This window comes from Periplaneta americana, chromosome 10, assembly GCF_040183065.1.
Source record: "Periplaneta americana isolate PAMFEO1 chromosome 10, P.americana_PAMFEO1_priV1, whole genome shotgun sequence".
Classification (NCBI taxonomy): Eukaryota; Metazoa; Arthropoda; class Insecta; order Blattodea; family Blattidae; genus Periplaneta; species Periplaneta americana.
Genome location: NC_091126.1, coordinates 33,380,167 through 33,395,987, shown reverse-complemented (window position 1 = coordinate 33,395,987; position 15,821 = coordinate 33,380,167). Strand labels below are relative to the sequence as shown.

General features: G+C 34.0%; 1 protein-coding gene across 3 annotated transcripts in view; it reads left to right on the top strand.

The window, feature by feature from the left end:
* The window catches only part of LOC138707582 (ubiquitin carboxyl-terminal hydrolase MINDY-2-like), a 74,998-nt gene that overhangs the window by 33,428 nt on the left and 25,749 nt on the right, over nucleotides 1-15,821 (top strand). For 2 of the 3 annotated variants that reach the window (XM_069837186.1, XM_069837187.1), the window contains 2 exons: nucleotides 5,984-6,174; nucleotides 15,717-15,815. In XM_069837186.1, coding sequence (XP_069693287.1) covers nucleotides 5,984-6,174; nucleotides 15,717-15,815 — 290 coding nt within the window. The remainder of the gene's footprint in view (nucleotides 1-5,983; nucleotides 6,175-15,716; nucleotides 15,816-15,821) is intronic. The other variant, XM_069837188.1, reaches the window with a different exon arrangement.

Sequence of the window (15,821 nt, the reverse complement as noted above, 5' to 3'; positions counted from 1 at the left end):
GGGCCACTTGAGCTTTCCAAGTTCCAGTTATAACATACTGCGCATGCTCAGTAAGCAGTTTCTGGGTCTCTATGTATTCATGTAATAGTTGAGATGCATTCACTTTTGAACTGTTCATTTGTTTCACTTAATATTACTTATAATTAGTATATGTTTACCTCCTATCAGGTTTTGTTGGGACAGTACCAACTACAGAAAGTCTCGATTTAATGTGTAAAGATAGAAATAAAAATAACGTTTTATAAACTTTAGATTAGATATAATATCGAGGTAATATGAGAAAAAAGCATTGAATAAAATGTTTGCTGCTTATCTCGAGTCAAACAGAGTGTCCTTTTACCTCAGTTACAAATATTTGGTACCAGATTGAGATCATCTGGACCCTGATGGGGAAGAAAGTTGTATAAATAAATTGAACTGAATATTCGCAGTTCTTGAGTTACACAATGTGTGTCCACTTACGTGAATTACGAAAATGAAGCTATGAAATCGAAGTCATCTGGAATCGAGATAGAGAAGAAAGTGTACAATTAAACTAAAACTTTCTTGATCTCATTGTATAGAATATATCTTTTGACATGAACTTCACTTTACGACTGTACAGTGATTCTAATAACGTCAAACTTTATGCTGTTATCTAATTGTATTGTATTTATTAACATTCCATGGTATTCATACATGCTTACAGCTAGAATATGGAACAAGTCAAAAAACTTAATACTATTATAAAATCTTAATTTATAGTCACAGTCTAGATGAAATATATATAGACGAGATTTACAATATAGTCTACTAGTACAACACAAAGTTTTAGTATCAATTTCATGAAGTGTTATTGAATGTCATGAATTCACCTACAGAATAGAAGGCGTGAGAAATTAGGTACTTCTTTAATTTGGCCCTAAATAATTTTATGTTTTGAGTTTCATTTTTTCTATCGATAGGGAGGCTATTAAAAATTTTTACTGCCATATAACGCACTCATTTTTGATAGCACGATAGACTTGCCAATGGAGTATGAAAGTCATTTTTTTGACGTGTATTTATGCTATGAACTGTTGAATTAGTTACAAAGTGTTCACGATTACATACGAGGAAGATTATTAATGAAAAGATATACTGATAAGCCATGGGCATTATTTGTAGTTTTTTTAAAATAGCCCTACACGATTCCCTAGATTTGGCACCTACTATTATTCTAATTACTCTTTTTTTGTAATAGAAATATATTGTTACTATCTGTGGAATTTCCCCAGAATATTATTCCAAAACTCATTACCGAGTGGAAGTATGCAAAGTATATTGTTTTTAAGGTATTGATATTTACTATCTTTTGCATAGATCTAATAGCAAAACAAGCTGAATTTAGTTTGGGGGTAATTTCTTTAATACACTGCTTGTCTGTTTTCAGAACATAAAATCATTTCTCAGCTTACAGTAGAATCTTATAATGACGATTCCCCTTTCAGATACATTCTTAACATTTGCTGAAAATGTTTTATCAATATCGCAAAGTTCTTGTCTCATGATATTGGAAATTTCAACAAGAAAATTTTACCAGATTTTAATTGATTTACTTTGGGAAACTTGTTCGTGTACAGCTTAAGACAGAAAAAGTTGCCTATCTCCAACTTCGGCTCACTTCATTTCCAGCAGAGTTTACATGTGAGAGGCTCTGTGGGAAAATGGGTCTAACCTCTTTTATTTTTAAGTTATTGTATCACTTAATGAGATAGCTGTCACAGATGTTGCGGTAGCTCATAACAAAGATGCTAGACTTGAAATTTAAACACTTTCAAGATAGTACTGGTAATGGTTCGAATTTTAAAGACTACCTACTTTTTATTTTATTTTGTTTCATTTATTTATTTCATGTTTAAGGTTTAGTCTTCTTTTATGATGTGTTAATTATGTATTTAGCCATTTCTGAAATATAATAATCATAATAATTACATAATATTATACCATTATCATACTGTAACTTGCAAAAACACGATTTTTGTCCTAATTTCGTCGTATTTTGTCCCATAAATCAGACGATTTAATACTTCGATCTGTTGATTCCGTGGAAAGAGTAGACACAAAAAAAATTATGGTTTATTTAACGACGCTCGCAACTGCAGAGGTCATATCAGCGTCGCCGGTATGCCAGAATTTTGTCCCGCAGGAGTTCTTTTACATGCCACTAAATCTAGTGACATGAGCCTGTCGCATTTAATCATACTTAAATGCCATCGACCTGGGCCGGGATCGAACCCGCAACCTCGGGCACAGAAGGCCAGAGCTATACCAACTGTATAGGAAGATACATTAAAAACTAATTAAAACATGGTCATATTTCCAGTTTTTTAATAAAGACATAATCATCCCCATGAATGCCACAAAGCATTTTCAAATATATTAAAAACTAATTAAAACAGGGTCATATTTCCCGATTTTTAATAAATGAACTAAAAAATAAAGGAGATACTAAGTCTCGAACACTTAACACTTTTGTTTTATGTTGATTATCACATTGGTCTTCTAACCACTTTCGTCGTAAGAATAGATGTAAAATTGCTGTCAAGTAGCTTACATATGTAAAACTGCTTCTCATTAGAGGTATACGGGTAAGGTAAGAAGCAGATTACTAGTGTGAATCATGCTTGTCTAGCCAAAGTATTGCGATTAGAAGATAAAGTTCATTCCATCAGCAAGTTTTTCTGTCCTCAGCTGTACATTGTAGCTTTCAATTTAACCCATCACAAAAAAATTATATGGAAATTGAAGGCAGTCACAGTAATTCTCAACAAATCACATGTTCATAGAATATCTTGCCAATCTCTTTCTTTGAGAAATTTTAACTGTTTACAGTTGTGTTATCATTAGGGCTGAAGAAGAGTATTGATAGCAGGGTGGTAAAAAATTTCTATATATATTGTTACAAAATGCGTCACGTTGTCGGGTGTGTCTACTGTCTTTAAGGAGCAGAGAGAGTGAATATCTGACTCTCCTCAATAATAGGCCTGCTTAAGTGACGTGAGGTTATATAAGAATGCCGAAACAAAAATCCAACCAAGAACAGACAATAAGAGGACTGAATTCAGAACTTGGGAAAATTGTGTTTGACTTAATTGATATTTTTTTGTAAATTTAATATTTGTTCCGAGTTAATTAATTTGAAACATAAGTAATCCTGTAAATGTAAATTCTATTATGAGTTCATTCATACGGAGCAGACTGTACAAGCAGCCGCTACCATAACTAATCGTGCATGCACACAACCATTATGTAAACACAGAGTTCTATGTACGATGCAGTGTAACCAATAACTAATACTTTTTTCACCCCTAGTTATCACGTATGAAATAGTCATAAGTTTTCTTTAGTTCTCAGAGTTAACAAAAGAATGGAGTCAGTATGTTATTGGCATAGCTTTTAGATTTCACCTTCTCATGTAAATGATCTCATTTTCATGTAATGTAAGAGAACCTGTTGTCATTAATTTGGTTAATCAAGAATTTACTTAACATTAGTAACTTTCAGTATCATATTCTTTCACATTTTCTTCATAAACAACACTTGCGAAATTATGAAGTTCCTTTCTGCTCCCTAAGATTATGTCAACATGATAGTTTCTTAAAAACTGTCGATAAAAATAGCTGCTTGCTTATATATGGTAACCCAGATTAGCCTAGACATGGAGTGAGTTTATTAAATGGTTGAAATTTTATGTCATGCTGGTACATTGTTTATTTTTCTTCCTAGTGCTTGTCTACGTATTTTCTAAGGTATTAATCTCGTTTGAAATAAAAAATGGAAGTGTATTCAGAAAGTTCACAGTCTTCGAATTAGGAGGCCTACAAATTTAATGAAAAACATTTTTCTGTTTTATGATATATTCTATGATGTTCAGCACAAGGAATTTTAATGTGCAAAATTTTGGCTGTCATTAGTTACGTGCAAAAAATATGATCCATGTTTTAAGAGATTATTACTTTCTAACATTTTTCTTTTAATATTTCCCTACATTATATGTATAAGTGTGAACACAAAAAAGTGATATTTGAATAAAATCCATATGAAACCTTAGTGTTTGAGAAGTATAGGATCAATGGCGTGATTTTAGATGTAAGATTATGCTTGGGCATAGATTTTAATATTTTCGTCTGGTTAAGATTTCCGAAGTTTTCCCAACTGTAATGCAAATGTCCAGTAATTCCATGGTGATATTCGGATTCATCTCGCTAATCTCACAGATGTTAAATAATTGTGGGTTTAGTACAGCATTGTTAAATGACCAATTAAAAAAAATAGTATTTTTATTTATTAGGTGTTGAAAATCCACAGTTAAAAAAAAACGCTTAAATTTGTGGTGTCATCGTGTCCCTGGTGAAGTTAAGGGAAGTGAATTTTAACGGGTAATAAAAATCTTTAGAATGACTCCCTCCAGAAGGGAGTAAACTGGAGGACCATGTCGTAGATTTATGTAATGTGTGAGAATTCTGTCTCTGTGCTAAGTGGATATTTCATGTGTTGTGCAGTGTAGTTCAAGGTTCATGCGGCATTTTTCACCACACATTTTCAGAGTGAACACAGGAGAAGGACATATTATGGTTACGATGAATCGTGAATGCTTTAATTCTATCAACAAGTGAAGCAGTAGAGTACAGAATGATATTCTTCAGAGTCAGTGCACAAGAAGATTGCAAAATACAGTCACAGTTTTCTCAAGGCTATGCACTTCATGTTTTTGCCAGTTTAGAACTGATATTGAAGCATGCTCTCCCCTTTGGTACCACTATCAAAGCATCATATTATTGAGAAATTAAATTCTTCCAACAATTTGGCATTTGCAAGAAAATCCGATCCTCACATTGGCATCATGATCTCTTCAACCTCTTGCTTGCTTGCTTGCTAGGAATTGGAGAATTCTCCCGCATGCCCATATTCACTTGACCTATCCCTATGTGACTATTTTCTGCTCACAAAGTTTATCAAACCTTATTAGAACCGAAGATTTCACACATTTCAATAAAATGTCTTCAGTGAAAATGCTGCACAGAAATAACAGAGCACAAAAGTGAAAATGATCACTTACCACTCTGCTGAGCGAAATGTATGGACTCAATGAATCATCTGTTATGCAGCAAATGGGTGACAGAATATTGTCAAGAAAGAAACTGAAATGCTCTTTGTCATTCTATATGATGAATAATTAACAAGAGAAAATGTAGAAGTGTCAAGACATAAAGTAATGCATGAATGCAGGAAATATATGAAAGAGAATAAGTCCAGCTTTGTTGACTATCTGTTCTTGAGATTCAGTTGAGTAAGGAAAATCCTTTAAAGAAGTGAAAATTGAACATCGCAGTCTGGTGATAGGAACTCACTGTCATTCTGCGGCAGATGGCAATACAAGCATTTTCGGAAGACAGCATCATAACAATTCCACAAAGAGAAACAGCATACTATGATTATTTTTGTGATGTTTGCCCTTCCCAAGTATATAGATATTTATGGAGATTTTTATTTTGGTCATAGATCCTCACCATTGTTAATGACAACAGTGCAAACTTGGAAAGAGTGGGTGTGACAGAATATGAATAGCTTACCTGCAAATGTCACTATAAGGCACGATAATTAGACCAGGCTGCATTTATCCATCATGAAAATGGACATTTACCTTTAGTTTGAAATTACTCCTGTATATTAGCAAACCGCTCTGACATCAAAAACAACATCACAGTTCAACTACCATAAAATCCCCAAATCTCAAGTAGTATTGTATTTTTCACCACTTCAATTGTTTAAGTTTCGAATTTAATGCATACCCTATGTTTTTATAATATTTCATAGAAGATGAGACACGTAAATTGATGTTTATTTGTTAATTGCCTTTTGAGTCGTGAACATGTACAGGTATCTATAACAGTAAATGGTGAACTTCAGCTTGCCTCTCTGCTTGCACTACTTTACTATGCTTTCTTGCACTTGGTTACAGAATGAGCTGTTCCAGTTAGTCACAGACCAGGGATTTCTACATGAACCCCGTGTTGTATGGGAAACTCTGTCAAATATTGAGGGTGATGGAGTGTTTGTGGATGGTCGCTTCATAGCTGTACCGCCAAAAACATCAGGACCCTACCGTGCTCTACCTCTGGACGTGTCTGAAGACCAACAGATCAGTCACGAGTGAGTTGCGTGTTATTGTGACTGTTGGGATTGGTGAATGGTTGCTATCGTTTGGAAGGAAATGCTGGCCCATCAATTGTTTGTTTTTTTGGGAACATTCTTAGGAATAATGATGCTTATTTCTTGGACTTTGCTTATATATAATGCTTCTGCCAACTTACACAATATCCTTAGCATTTTTTCTGTGTGAGCTGGAGTATGAATCCAAGATCCAAGAATTTATTTTGGAAAAAAAAAATTATGCACATATTGTATCTGCATAGAATTTCATTTATTATAGTAGTACGATGTTTGAAAAATAATTGTAGCAAAAAAAAAAAATGAAAGAATGTGTTTCTTCATTTTTTAATTCTGCTCATTCTTGGTAGTCACTTGGATCATATTTTCCACTACAACCAAGATTTGAAGATTCAAGCATGGGGATGGTGATTAATTTTTAAAGAGGAAGATATCCTTATCACGACTTCCTTCAAAAGGGAAGTGAAGCTTGGTATCATGCATAATAAAATCCACGAATTTACATCACATGGAAAAACCCTTACTCTGAATGAGAGGACACTAAGTAAAATTGACCACATCTGGAGATGTTTAAAAGGTATTAAACTGTCCATCAGACAAGCAGGATGGCTTTCATTAATGTTGTACAGTATTATTGTTTTTATTCAAGTGTAAAGCTCTTTAACTTCAACTACAGTTTTTCGGCATATTTTTCATTTATTATGTCTCAATGCACAGTTTGAACAGCATTTTTTGTGTGTGTGTGCACGTGTGCGCGCGCACGCGTGCGCGGGGTTTTTTTTTTAAGGAGGGCGGCAATATAGCTTTTATTTTTTGGTGTAAGATCTTTGCCTTTACCCATTCTGAAAAATTATTAACTTTGGGGTTAGTTTGATGTAATGTGACCAGAATTTCTAAAGCTGAACACAGGACACTTACCAATACTGAGAGTTACAATGCTACACTCCCCTAATCGTACATTATGTACAGCATTATGTGCAACAAATTTCAAATTTTTTTCTTCTTGGTTCCTGTAATTTACTGCATTCATGAATGTACAGACATGTTTTCTCATGCTGTGATTTTGGTAGTAAGTTCGATTAATCTGTTTGTAGAAATGTTTGCTTACATTAATATGTGAAAAATCCTGTTTTGCACTATTTTACAACCAAATATAAAAATAAAAAAAAAACTTGTTGGAATCAGTGCTTTTAACTTTTTACAATGTGTCCGCTGAGTTAGCTCTGTGGTAGCATGTCTGCCTCCAGACTATCCAGCCTGGGTTTGATTCCCGGCAGGGTCAAAAATTTTCATGTAAAATTTCTACCTCAGGACTAGGAGAGATGGCAGTGCACAACTTCTAATCACTAAATTGTGCACCAATATGCTGGGGTTAAATCCAAAATCTCTCCGCAGTGCATATGAAGAGAAGGCATATGTCACTGCTGATAGTGATTCGTCTGTCGGATGGGGACATTAAGCCTGGCGGCTCCCCCTGGTGCTATTCAACAAGAGTAGGCTATGTGCCACCACCAGGTTTCTCCTTCTTCCTTTCTCACCATCATCATCCTCAACCCATTCCCTACACGAACACTTACATACACACTCACCCTAGTACACGACATAACTCTTCACAGATACACATCATGCATAACGTGGCCCACCGAAGTGGTGTGCAACTTGAAAATGGATCACAATCCTGCCATCTATCCGCAATATGCGGAATCCGAATCATGCAAGTGAAGTGGGTAGGTATTATATACATACGCACACATTTTACAGCGTTTTTATTTATTTGTCTACTTTACTTCCTGCATTATCATACATTAGACATAACATTTATAGGTGCATTAAGAAGTTGAGAAATGTTCCTTCTTTTGTTATTCTCAAATTAAATAAATGGAGAACCTGGGAGATTCTTTGCCTATAATGTAAATCATCAGAGTGAATCATGTTAACATATGTTTGGGCTGTATAGTCCAAGGTATGCAAGTCACTGTTTCTATCTCAGTCTGAGGTTAATTTAAAAAGTGGTCTTAGTTGTTCATTTTGTGTGATATGTGAACAAGTACTGATTTCTACTTTAAGTCCTGGCAGCAATAAGCAAAATTGAAAATATTGTATAAATTTTAGTATGGACTGTTTAGTTCCATTGGGAAGGCAGACCACAGAATTATTTAAATTTAAAGCTGCTGAAAATCTGTACATTTGAAATAGTGGTATTTTCACAAAACTGCTTGCAATGAAAAAATAAATAACACCAGTTTAAAAAAAAAAAAACTTCTTACATATTGGTATTGAGGATTCAGTGATTACAAAGATGCATAATATTGCAAAGAGAACTCCAATTCGAAAAAGGAGACTGATTTTGAGAAGACGCTAAAACTGTAAGTTCTGAATATGAAATAATTATTTCATAATACAAACTAAAGGTGGAATAAATTCATTCAAGCACAATGGAGTCTACTTGAGCATTCAGTTGCCTGCCACTTACAAGGAAAGTCCATTGTGTTCCAGACATTGATTTGGTTGAACTTTCATGAAGTCAATCTTTATAGAAGAAAATCCTGTCGAATTGACCTTAATTTTCGAGATATTACCATCTGAATTTCCTTATATCACTCATAAGATTGAAGTAAAAAGGTGTTGTTAAGAGCGGCCCTGTAACATAGTAGATAAATTGTTGGACTGATATATAGGGTTGATAGTTCGATCCTGGTTCTCCTCATAATGTTTTTATGTTATTTCTTTGATTATTTTTACGATATACGAAGAGAAAGAGCAAGTTGTGCAGAATTTTTCTTAATATATGAAGTGAAAATAATATGACACTGGAGCATTTTTATGTTATGTAGTCTGTAACATCTTGTTTATCATTCTTTTCGTCAGCACAGCTTTATAATTATTACACACCACTCGTCGAAATTGTATCTTAATGTGATCTTTACTAACTGCAATTTATGCTCCTTAACTGTTGCTTTGGTTATCACAGAACTAGCAGTCTTTAGCATCTCTCCCTTATTTGTACAGAACATGTTGGAATGGAAAAAAAAAGGGTAATGAAACTGGATCCTTCTAGAGTAGTCTTGCAATTAAAAAATTGTGAGTAAAAAGTATTACAAATTAAATTGACTGATTTCTAACAGGTATACTGGAATCGTTAACCTTATGATTACTAATCTGGCATCTTATTCACTATGGTATGGCACCAGGTACCAAACACAGACATTCATACATTTGAACAAAAAATCCCATCAGTTCTATAAATATATAATATTAGTATTTGCATAACATGTCCCACTAGAGCACCTTCTCATCCTCCCCCCCCCCCAGAAAACATACTATGCTTACCATGCTTCCTCAGTCTGACAGTGTTATACGAAAAGCACTTTCTTTTCTTTTTTTTCGCACAAGTCGCAAATAAAAATAGTGTGTAATTATATAATGCTTTAGAGCTGACTTTGCCAGAAGGGGAGGCATGCACACTATGGAATTACTGATAACTCACTGGAAAGGTTGCACCACTGTTGAAGTATTATTGAAATGGAAAGTGAGAGTGATGGAAATGAGAGAGTCCTGAGAAAACCATCAAGAACTGTGAATTTGTTCACCACAAATAGAGCTCTGCCATTGCTGGAATTTGAATCTGGGTCCGCATATGGTTGCCAACTTTTTTTTTTTATGTATATAAGGGAGGCTAAGTAATCGAGAGAACTTCACATAGAAAATTGACTAATTATTTTTTTACTAAAAAAATCTACAGTTTTAGCCACACATTCTTTTCATCAATTTTAACAAGTTGTAAAATATTCCTGCATGAGTACAAGTTGACTGCAATCTGCAGTTCTGATTTAATTAGATGGTCGCGCTTCTGTTTTGAACACCTGTCCACTTATGTTAGTGAGAGAAACACATTCCCTCTACAGTAGTACCTGGTATGCTTACAAGAAAACTCGTCAGTTTTTCCATATTTGTAAAATTAATATTTTTTGTTGTTTGATTTTAATCTGGTGAGCACTGAAATTCATTTCTGGCAAGCATTACAGCCTACAAAGACTACATACTTTGAAGTATCTCTGGAACACGAAATTCATCATAGAAGTCCCTTTTATTTACGGCAAAATTAAAAGTTTGAAATAAATACTTTTACATGGTGCAAAAATAGGAGAGGAAATTTCTCAAAGGGAAGTAAAATATGGGAGCAGTGAGACTGTAAAAAATATGGGAGATTACGGAAAATACATTAGGGTTGGCATTCCTAATTCACAGTCATCATAACCCAGTGCTTTGCCAATTGAGATTATTGTAGGTTTACAAGACGTGGAGAAATTCTGTTGCTGGATGTGAGGTCTTCAGTCAAAATTTTCCTGCTATTTTCTCAGCCATTTAAAAAATTCCACTGTACTAATTCTCGCTTCTAGTATCATGGAGATGATGAATTTTGTATCTCAAGTAGGGTGACCAGATTCACATCGATAAAAAAGAGGACACAAAGCTTCAAATAGGAGGACATTGTTCGATAAAAGAGGACAGAAAATATGTAGCCTACTTTGATTTAGGCTTAGTCCTATATTATACTTTAAATTACGTCAATATACAGTACAGATTTAGGCTTATATCATATTTAAAATATGTTAATATCTATTTTATTACAAAATAATTATTATAAAACTTAATAATAATAATGATTTTATAATTAGCTACATATGAAAGTCAAAGGAACTATGATTATTAAAGAGAACAGAAAATACCTATTTATATTTAGGCTTAGGCCTATATTGTATTTCAAATTATGTCAATATCTATTTTATTATAGCATACTTATGATAAAACTTAATATAAAATGATTTTATGAAAGCCAAAGGAGGAGCAAAGAGAGTTATGAACGTTGGCAAAGAGTAGGCCTATATTCCGTCAATACTTCCGCCACCTACTGGAAACTTACTTGAAAAAGGCGTCAAATCAGATAGTTTCAAAATATCAGACATACAAGTTACGAAAAGGAGGACATTTCTTGATTTTTAAAAATCCACCCGGACGAAAGACTAAAAAGGAGGACATGTCCAGATAAAAGAGGACGTCTGGTCACCCTAATCTCAAGTGACACTATATCAAAAATGGAATGAAATATTGCCAGACCAACAGAGTACAGGTTGTTATAAGTGCCCATGTATGGAGGCAACAACAATCAGTCGCATAGAAGCTGTGCTAAAGTATGAACATACTGACGTAAACTGCATTAATTATACCAGTATTTCAAAAACAATTTTTAAATTGAGTGAAAAGACAAAACAAAAGATGTTCGGTATTTTACAGAATTAATTTACGTATTATTCTAAAACTGTGCAAGTTACTAAAATATACATAGGAATAATGTTCTGGGTATAAATAGAGCTTTTTAATTTTCTGTTTATTGCATATCACCTTACTGGTGAGTGTCTGGCAGGCTTCAGATGTTTTCTTTTAATTACTGTGTCCAGGATTCTTAGGTTGAAGTATAATTTATTTTTTCTTTTACACTTCAGTGAACAAAACGTGAATTTCATACTACCCAAAAGGGCCTAATTAAGTGTGTGGTACCTTTAAATATCTAACACAATATTATGGACCATGCGAAAGGTGTCATGTGATGGGGCTGAATATTGTGTAATACACTCGAATCTAGATGGTGTTATGCAAAAATGAGTCAACCCACCAAGTAGTGGTTTTGAATAAATTAAAGTTAAAGTATAACTTAGGTGTAGTATAAAAAAATCAAGAACACATGAAATGTACTATCTGAAAGTACACAATATACGCAATATCTATGATAATGTTTCAACCTAAAATACCAATATTTCACATAAAACAATGTAAAATGATGGGTAACCATTTTTGCACAACATCAATTTAATGATTTCCCATTAAAAAAAAATATTTTAAGCCATTACTGAACACTGTTTTAGATATATTGTGAAAACTAAAGAAGCATAAAATATTTAAAACTAATTCATGACAATATTTAGTAAGTCGGCCTTAGAAGTACAAATAACAAAATTCACCAAGGCAGTTGAAATATTTAACACATCATGATATCTAGGTGTTATATTTCAATGAATAATGGATTTAAGAATAAAATTATGTAATTCCTAACCAAAACAGAGAAATAATGCTAAGGCAGATACATTACAGTAAACACAAAAATTGGAATATTTAATATGTTTTCATAACTAAGTCTTATTATCCAGACTCAAATTCACTCACTGGATATACCCATTATTTCCTTCATCTTAATCATTTTCATATTCAGAACGAAATCTTCAATGTTACCAGTATCAATAAAATTTCTTTGTCTTACATGCTTCAAGAATTTATAAAATGGTTGACCAACTTTTGGAACTTACTTCAGTGCATCTTCTAAATCTTTGATCTTTTCTTTAGGCAATTCCTTTCCGTTTGACCACAAATGATTCAGTACAACATCCTTCAATGATGATCTTCGCCCTTTCCCATTCCTCTTGATATCCACATTTTGTGTTTCTTGTGCTATGCTGTGTTTCATGCACACACTAGTTGGTTCTTGTTTGTTTATATGAATTTCGTAGGTTGAAAGCCAACTTACTTTCTGTTTATTTACATCAGCTTTATGAGTAGTGATACCAGCTTCCATAGTACTTAATGAATACAATGTAATTTCTGTTCATTCGACCTACTGATACCCGAGATTCTTCATTATATGTGGTATTGCTATCAGATTCATGTGGTACAAACTCAGAACCAGATGACTCATCTTGTGTATCAGAAATTAAATCATCGTTATTTTTTATATGTTGTTTAGAATTGTCTCCTTTTTTGTCATGGGTGCTTTCAGTGTTTTCTGTATCTTTCATCATCCTGTTTTCTGCCTCCATTTTAGTAAGTGATCTGCCTTGCATTTCTCTAACAGTTACACTAATTTCAAGGGAAAAATTTTTCTGGGGTTGGGTATCGAACCCGAGACTTTGACTGAGCACGCCAATGCTCTACCAACTGAACTACCAAGGAACTGTAACCGACACCAGCTCAATTCTTCCCTTTATAGCCACATACCTCAAGTGGGCTGACAAGACGCCAGAAACCCAACACTGAGTGCACACAAACTCTGTGCACTTGAATTGTAGTTTCCTGTTAACAAACAGTGAAATTATTCAAGTCAGCTTCACAGGGAGCTATACCACAGTATAGAGAACATACAGTAAAGACACCTAAGCCATTTCGTGGGAACAAATTCTGAGTGCACATGAAACGAAACCGGGTGTATTATCTGGAACCTTCACCAGATGGATCTCCATGTACGACAAGTCTGGCATAATTTAATATTAACTGAAAACATTCATTACTCATCTTTTAATAATTTTAAAGACATAAGGCAAAGGAATGGCAATATAACCATAATAACAATTACTTCCATATGCAATCATCATGAAAATATTCACTAATTGACACTAACATTCAAGTCACTATTTGAGGTTTATGTTGGTAAAATTGATCCAAGTACAACATAATACATCATGGCATCTGTTGCGGTGAAGTGCGAACATGAACGTCAACAATGGATATAAGTATTTTGACTTGCTAGAGACATAATATTAATGGTAGATAATATACATACAAAATTATTCGTATTACTGACCAATAAAATAAATACATATTTTACTAATATTTTGATAGTGGTTTGATACTAGCGACATAGTTGGATTCATTGAGAACTAGACCTTACTGAGCTTGAATTTAGTACCAACAACATCAAAGGTGCCGACAAGAGTTGTCCCTACTGATTCTTCTTATACTGTGGCTATACCTGAAAGCCAGGCTTGCATAATATACATCATTGTTCATTAACAGAAAACCACAATTCTAGTCACACAGAGTTTGTTTGCACTCAATGTTGGGTTTCTGGCATCTTGTCAGCCACTTGAGTTATGTGGATATAAAGGGAAAAAATGAGCCGATGCTGGTTGCAGTTTCTGGGTAGTTCAGTCGGTAGAGCGTTGGTGCGCTCAGCCAAAGGTCCCAGGTTCGATACCCGGCCCCAGAACAATTTTTCCCTTCCATACCTGAAAGTCAGACTTGCACTGTTACACTACATTCCATGTTTATCTCCATTGTCCTCTGCAGTGGCTACATTCACCATATTCTGATTGTTCTCAATCTCCATTCCCTGACTTAGTTCATTTATAATGCCTTTATTTTCTTATAAATCTGCTGTCACTGGACATCTAACATTGAATAGTATTTTCCGACTTTTGGCACCATAAGTTCTCTGTCCGTCATTATCAATTTCTGTGGCTGGGGGTTTACTATCTTACCACTAGTGCCCAGAAGCTGTATTGCTTTCATCATGTACTTTCTCTTGATGTTTTAAAATTAAACAATTGTCTGCTTAAAGTAGCTACTGAATAATGAATTATTTCCAACAAAGTCAGAAAGCAACCATGTAAATATAACATCGTATTAAAATACGATTTCATCCGGGAAAAACAGCGACCTGTAAATATAGTTTGATTTTAGAGCTGTGTTGAAAAATCCATTCACAAGATAGAATATTAGATACTGCAATAGTTAAATTATGCAAAAATGGGTTAACACAGTAAAGGTTTAAATATTGGTTTATTATAAGATATACACCTTGAAGTTTTATCTCGTGATTGTATAGATAATAATTAACAATAACTGCTTTGTGATAAATTTACAGGCATGGGTTTGACTGGTTTTTCATGATTGCCACTCACTGGTTTTCTTGCAGTAGATTCTGCATTTTCTTCCAAGATAGCATGATCGTGGGTTGACTGGTATTTTGCTTAATTCTGAATGAGCAGTCTGTGGAGAGTGGGTTAACATTTCTTCCCCTAGTTGGCATAAAATACCGAATGTGGCTTAACTCATGTTTCCTTATAGCTTCATTTTACCGATCCTATTATGTGAAAAACTATTTTTTTTTTGTGGGTTAACATACTTTTGATGTAATGGGTCTGGGGTTGCAATACTTAAACTTTGTGGACTATGCATGCAAAAGGTGTAGTGTCATGAGTATGAATGTGTAATATACTTGCAATTAAAGATGGGATATGGTGGGTCTGCATGTTGCAATGAACATCAAAGTATTTTCAGTGCTTTGAACAAAGTTATGCTGCAAGAGTTTGTTTTAGATTTTAAAAATCAGGAACTTATTATTTACCGTTACATTTAGTGACTTTCGAGAGTTAGTTTGAAAAGTGTTTTCTCAGCTTCTCAGCTTGGAAAACTCGTTTGCTGAAGATTCTGAGTACTAGTCTGTCATTTGTTCACTTTTATTGATGGAAGGCTTAAATTAAGTGCCCAAAATTTGCAGTTTTGCTAACTTTAGATGTTCAAATATAGCTGTTGGTGATTCAGATTTATTTAGATTTGTGCTCATTTACGCAGCTACATAATGGATGTAAACATTGGTTTTATCTTAAGGTATTACTAATGGTACTTTGTGTTTAAATTTAGATTTGGATATGTTGAGAGATACACATTTGCGTAATGTGAATGTATGTTATTAGTTACCTGGTGGCTTTATCACTTGAAGAAGATCAGAAGAAGCAACAGGAGAGTGAACGAGCTTGGGAGGAATTCAAACAGATGCAGGAAATCACTTCTGAGTAAGT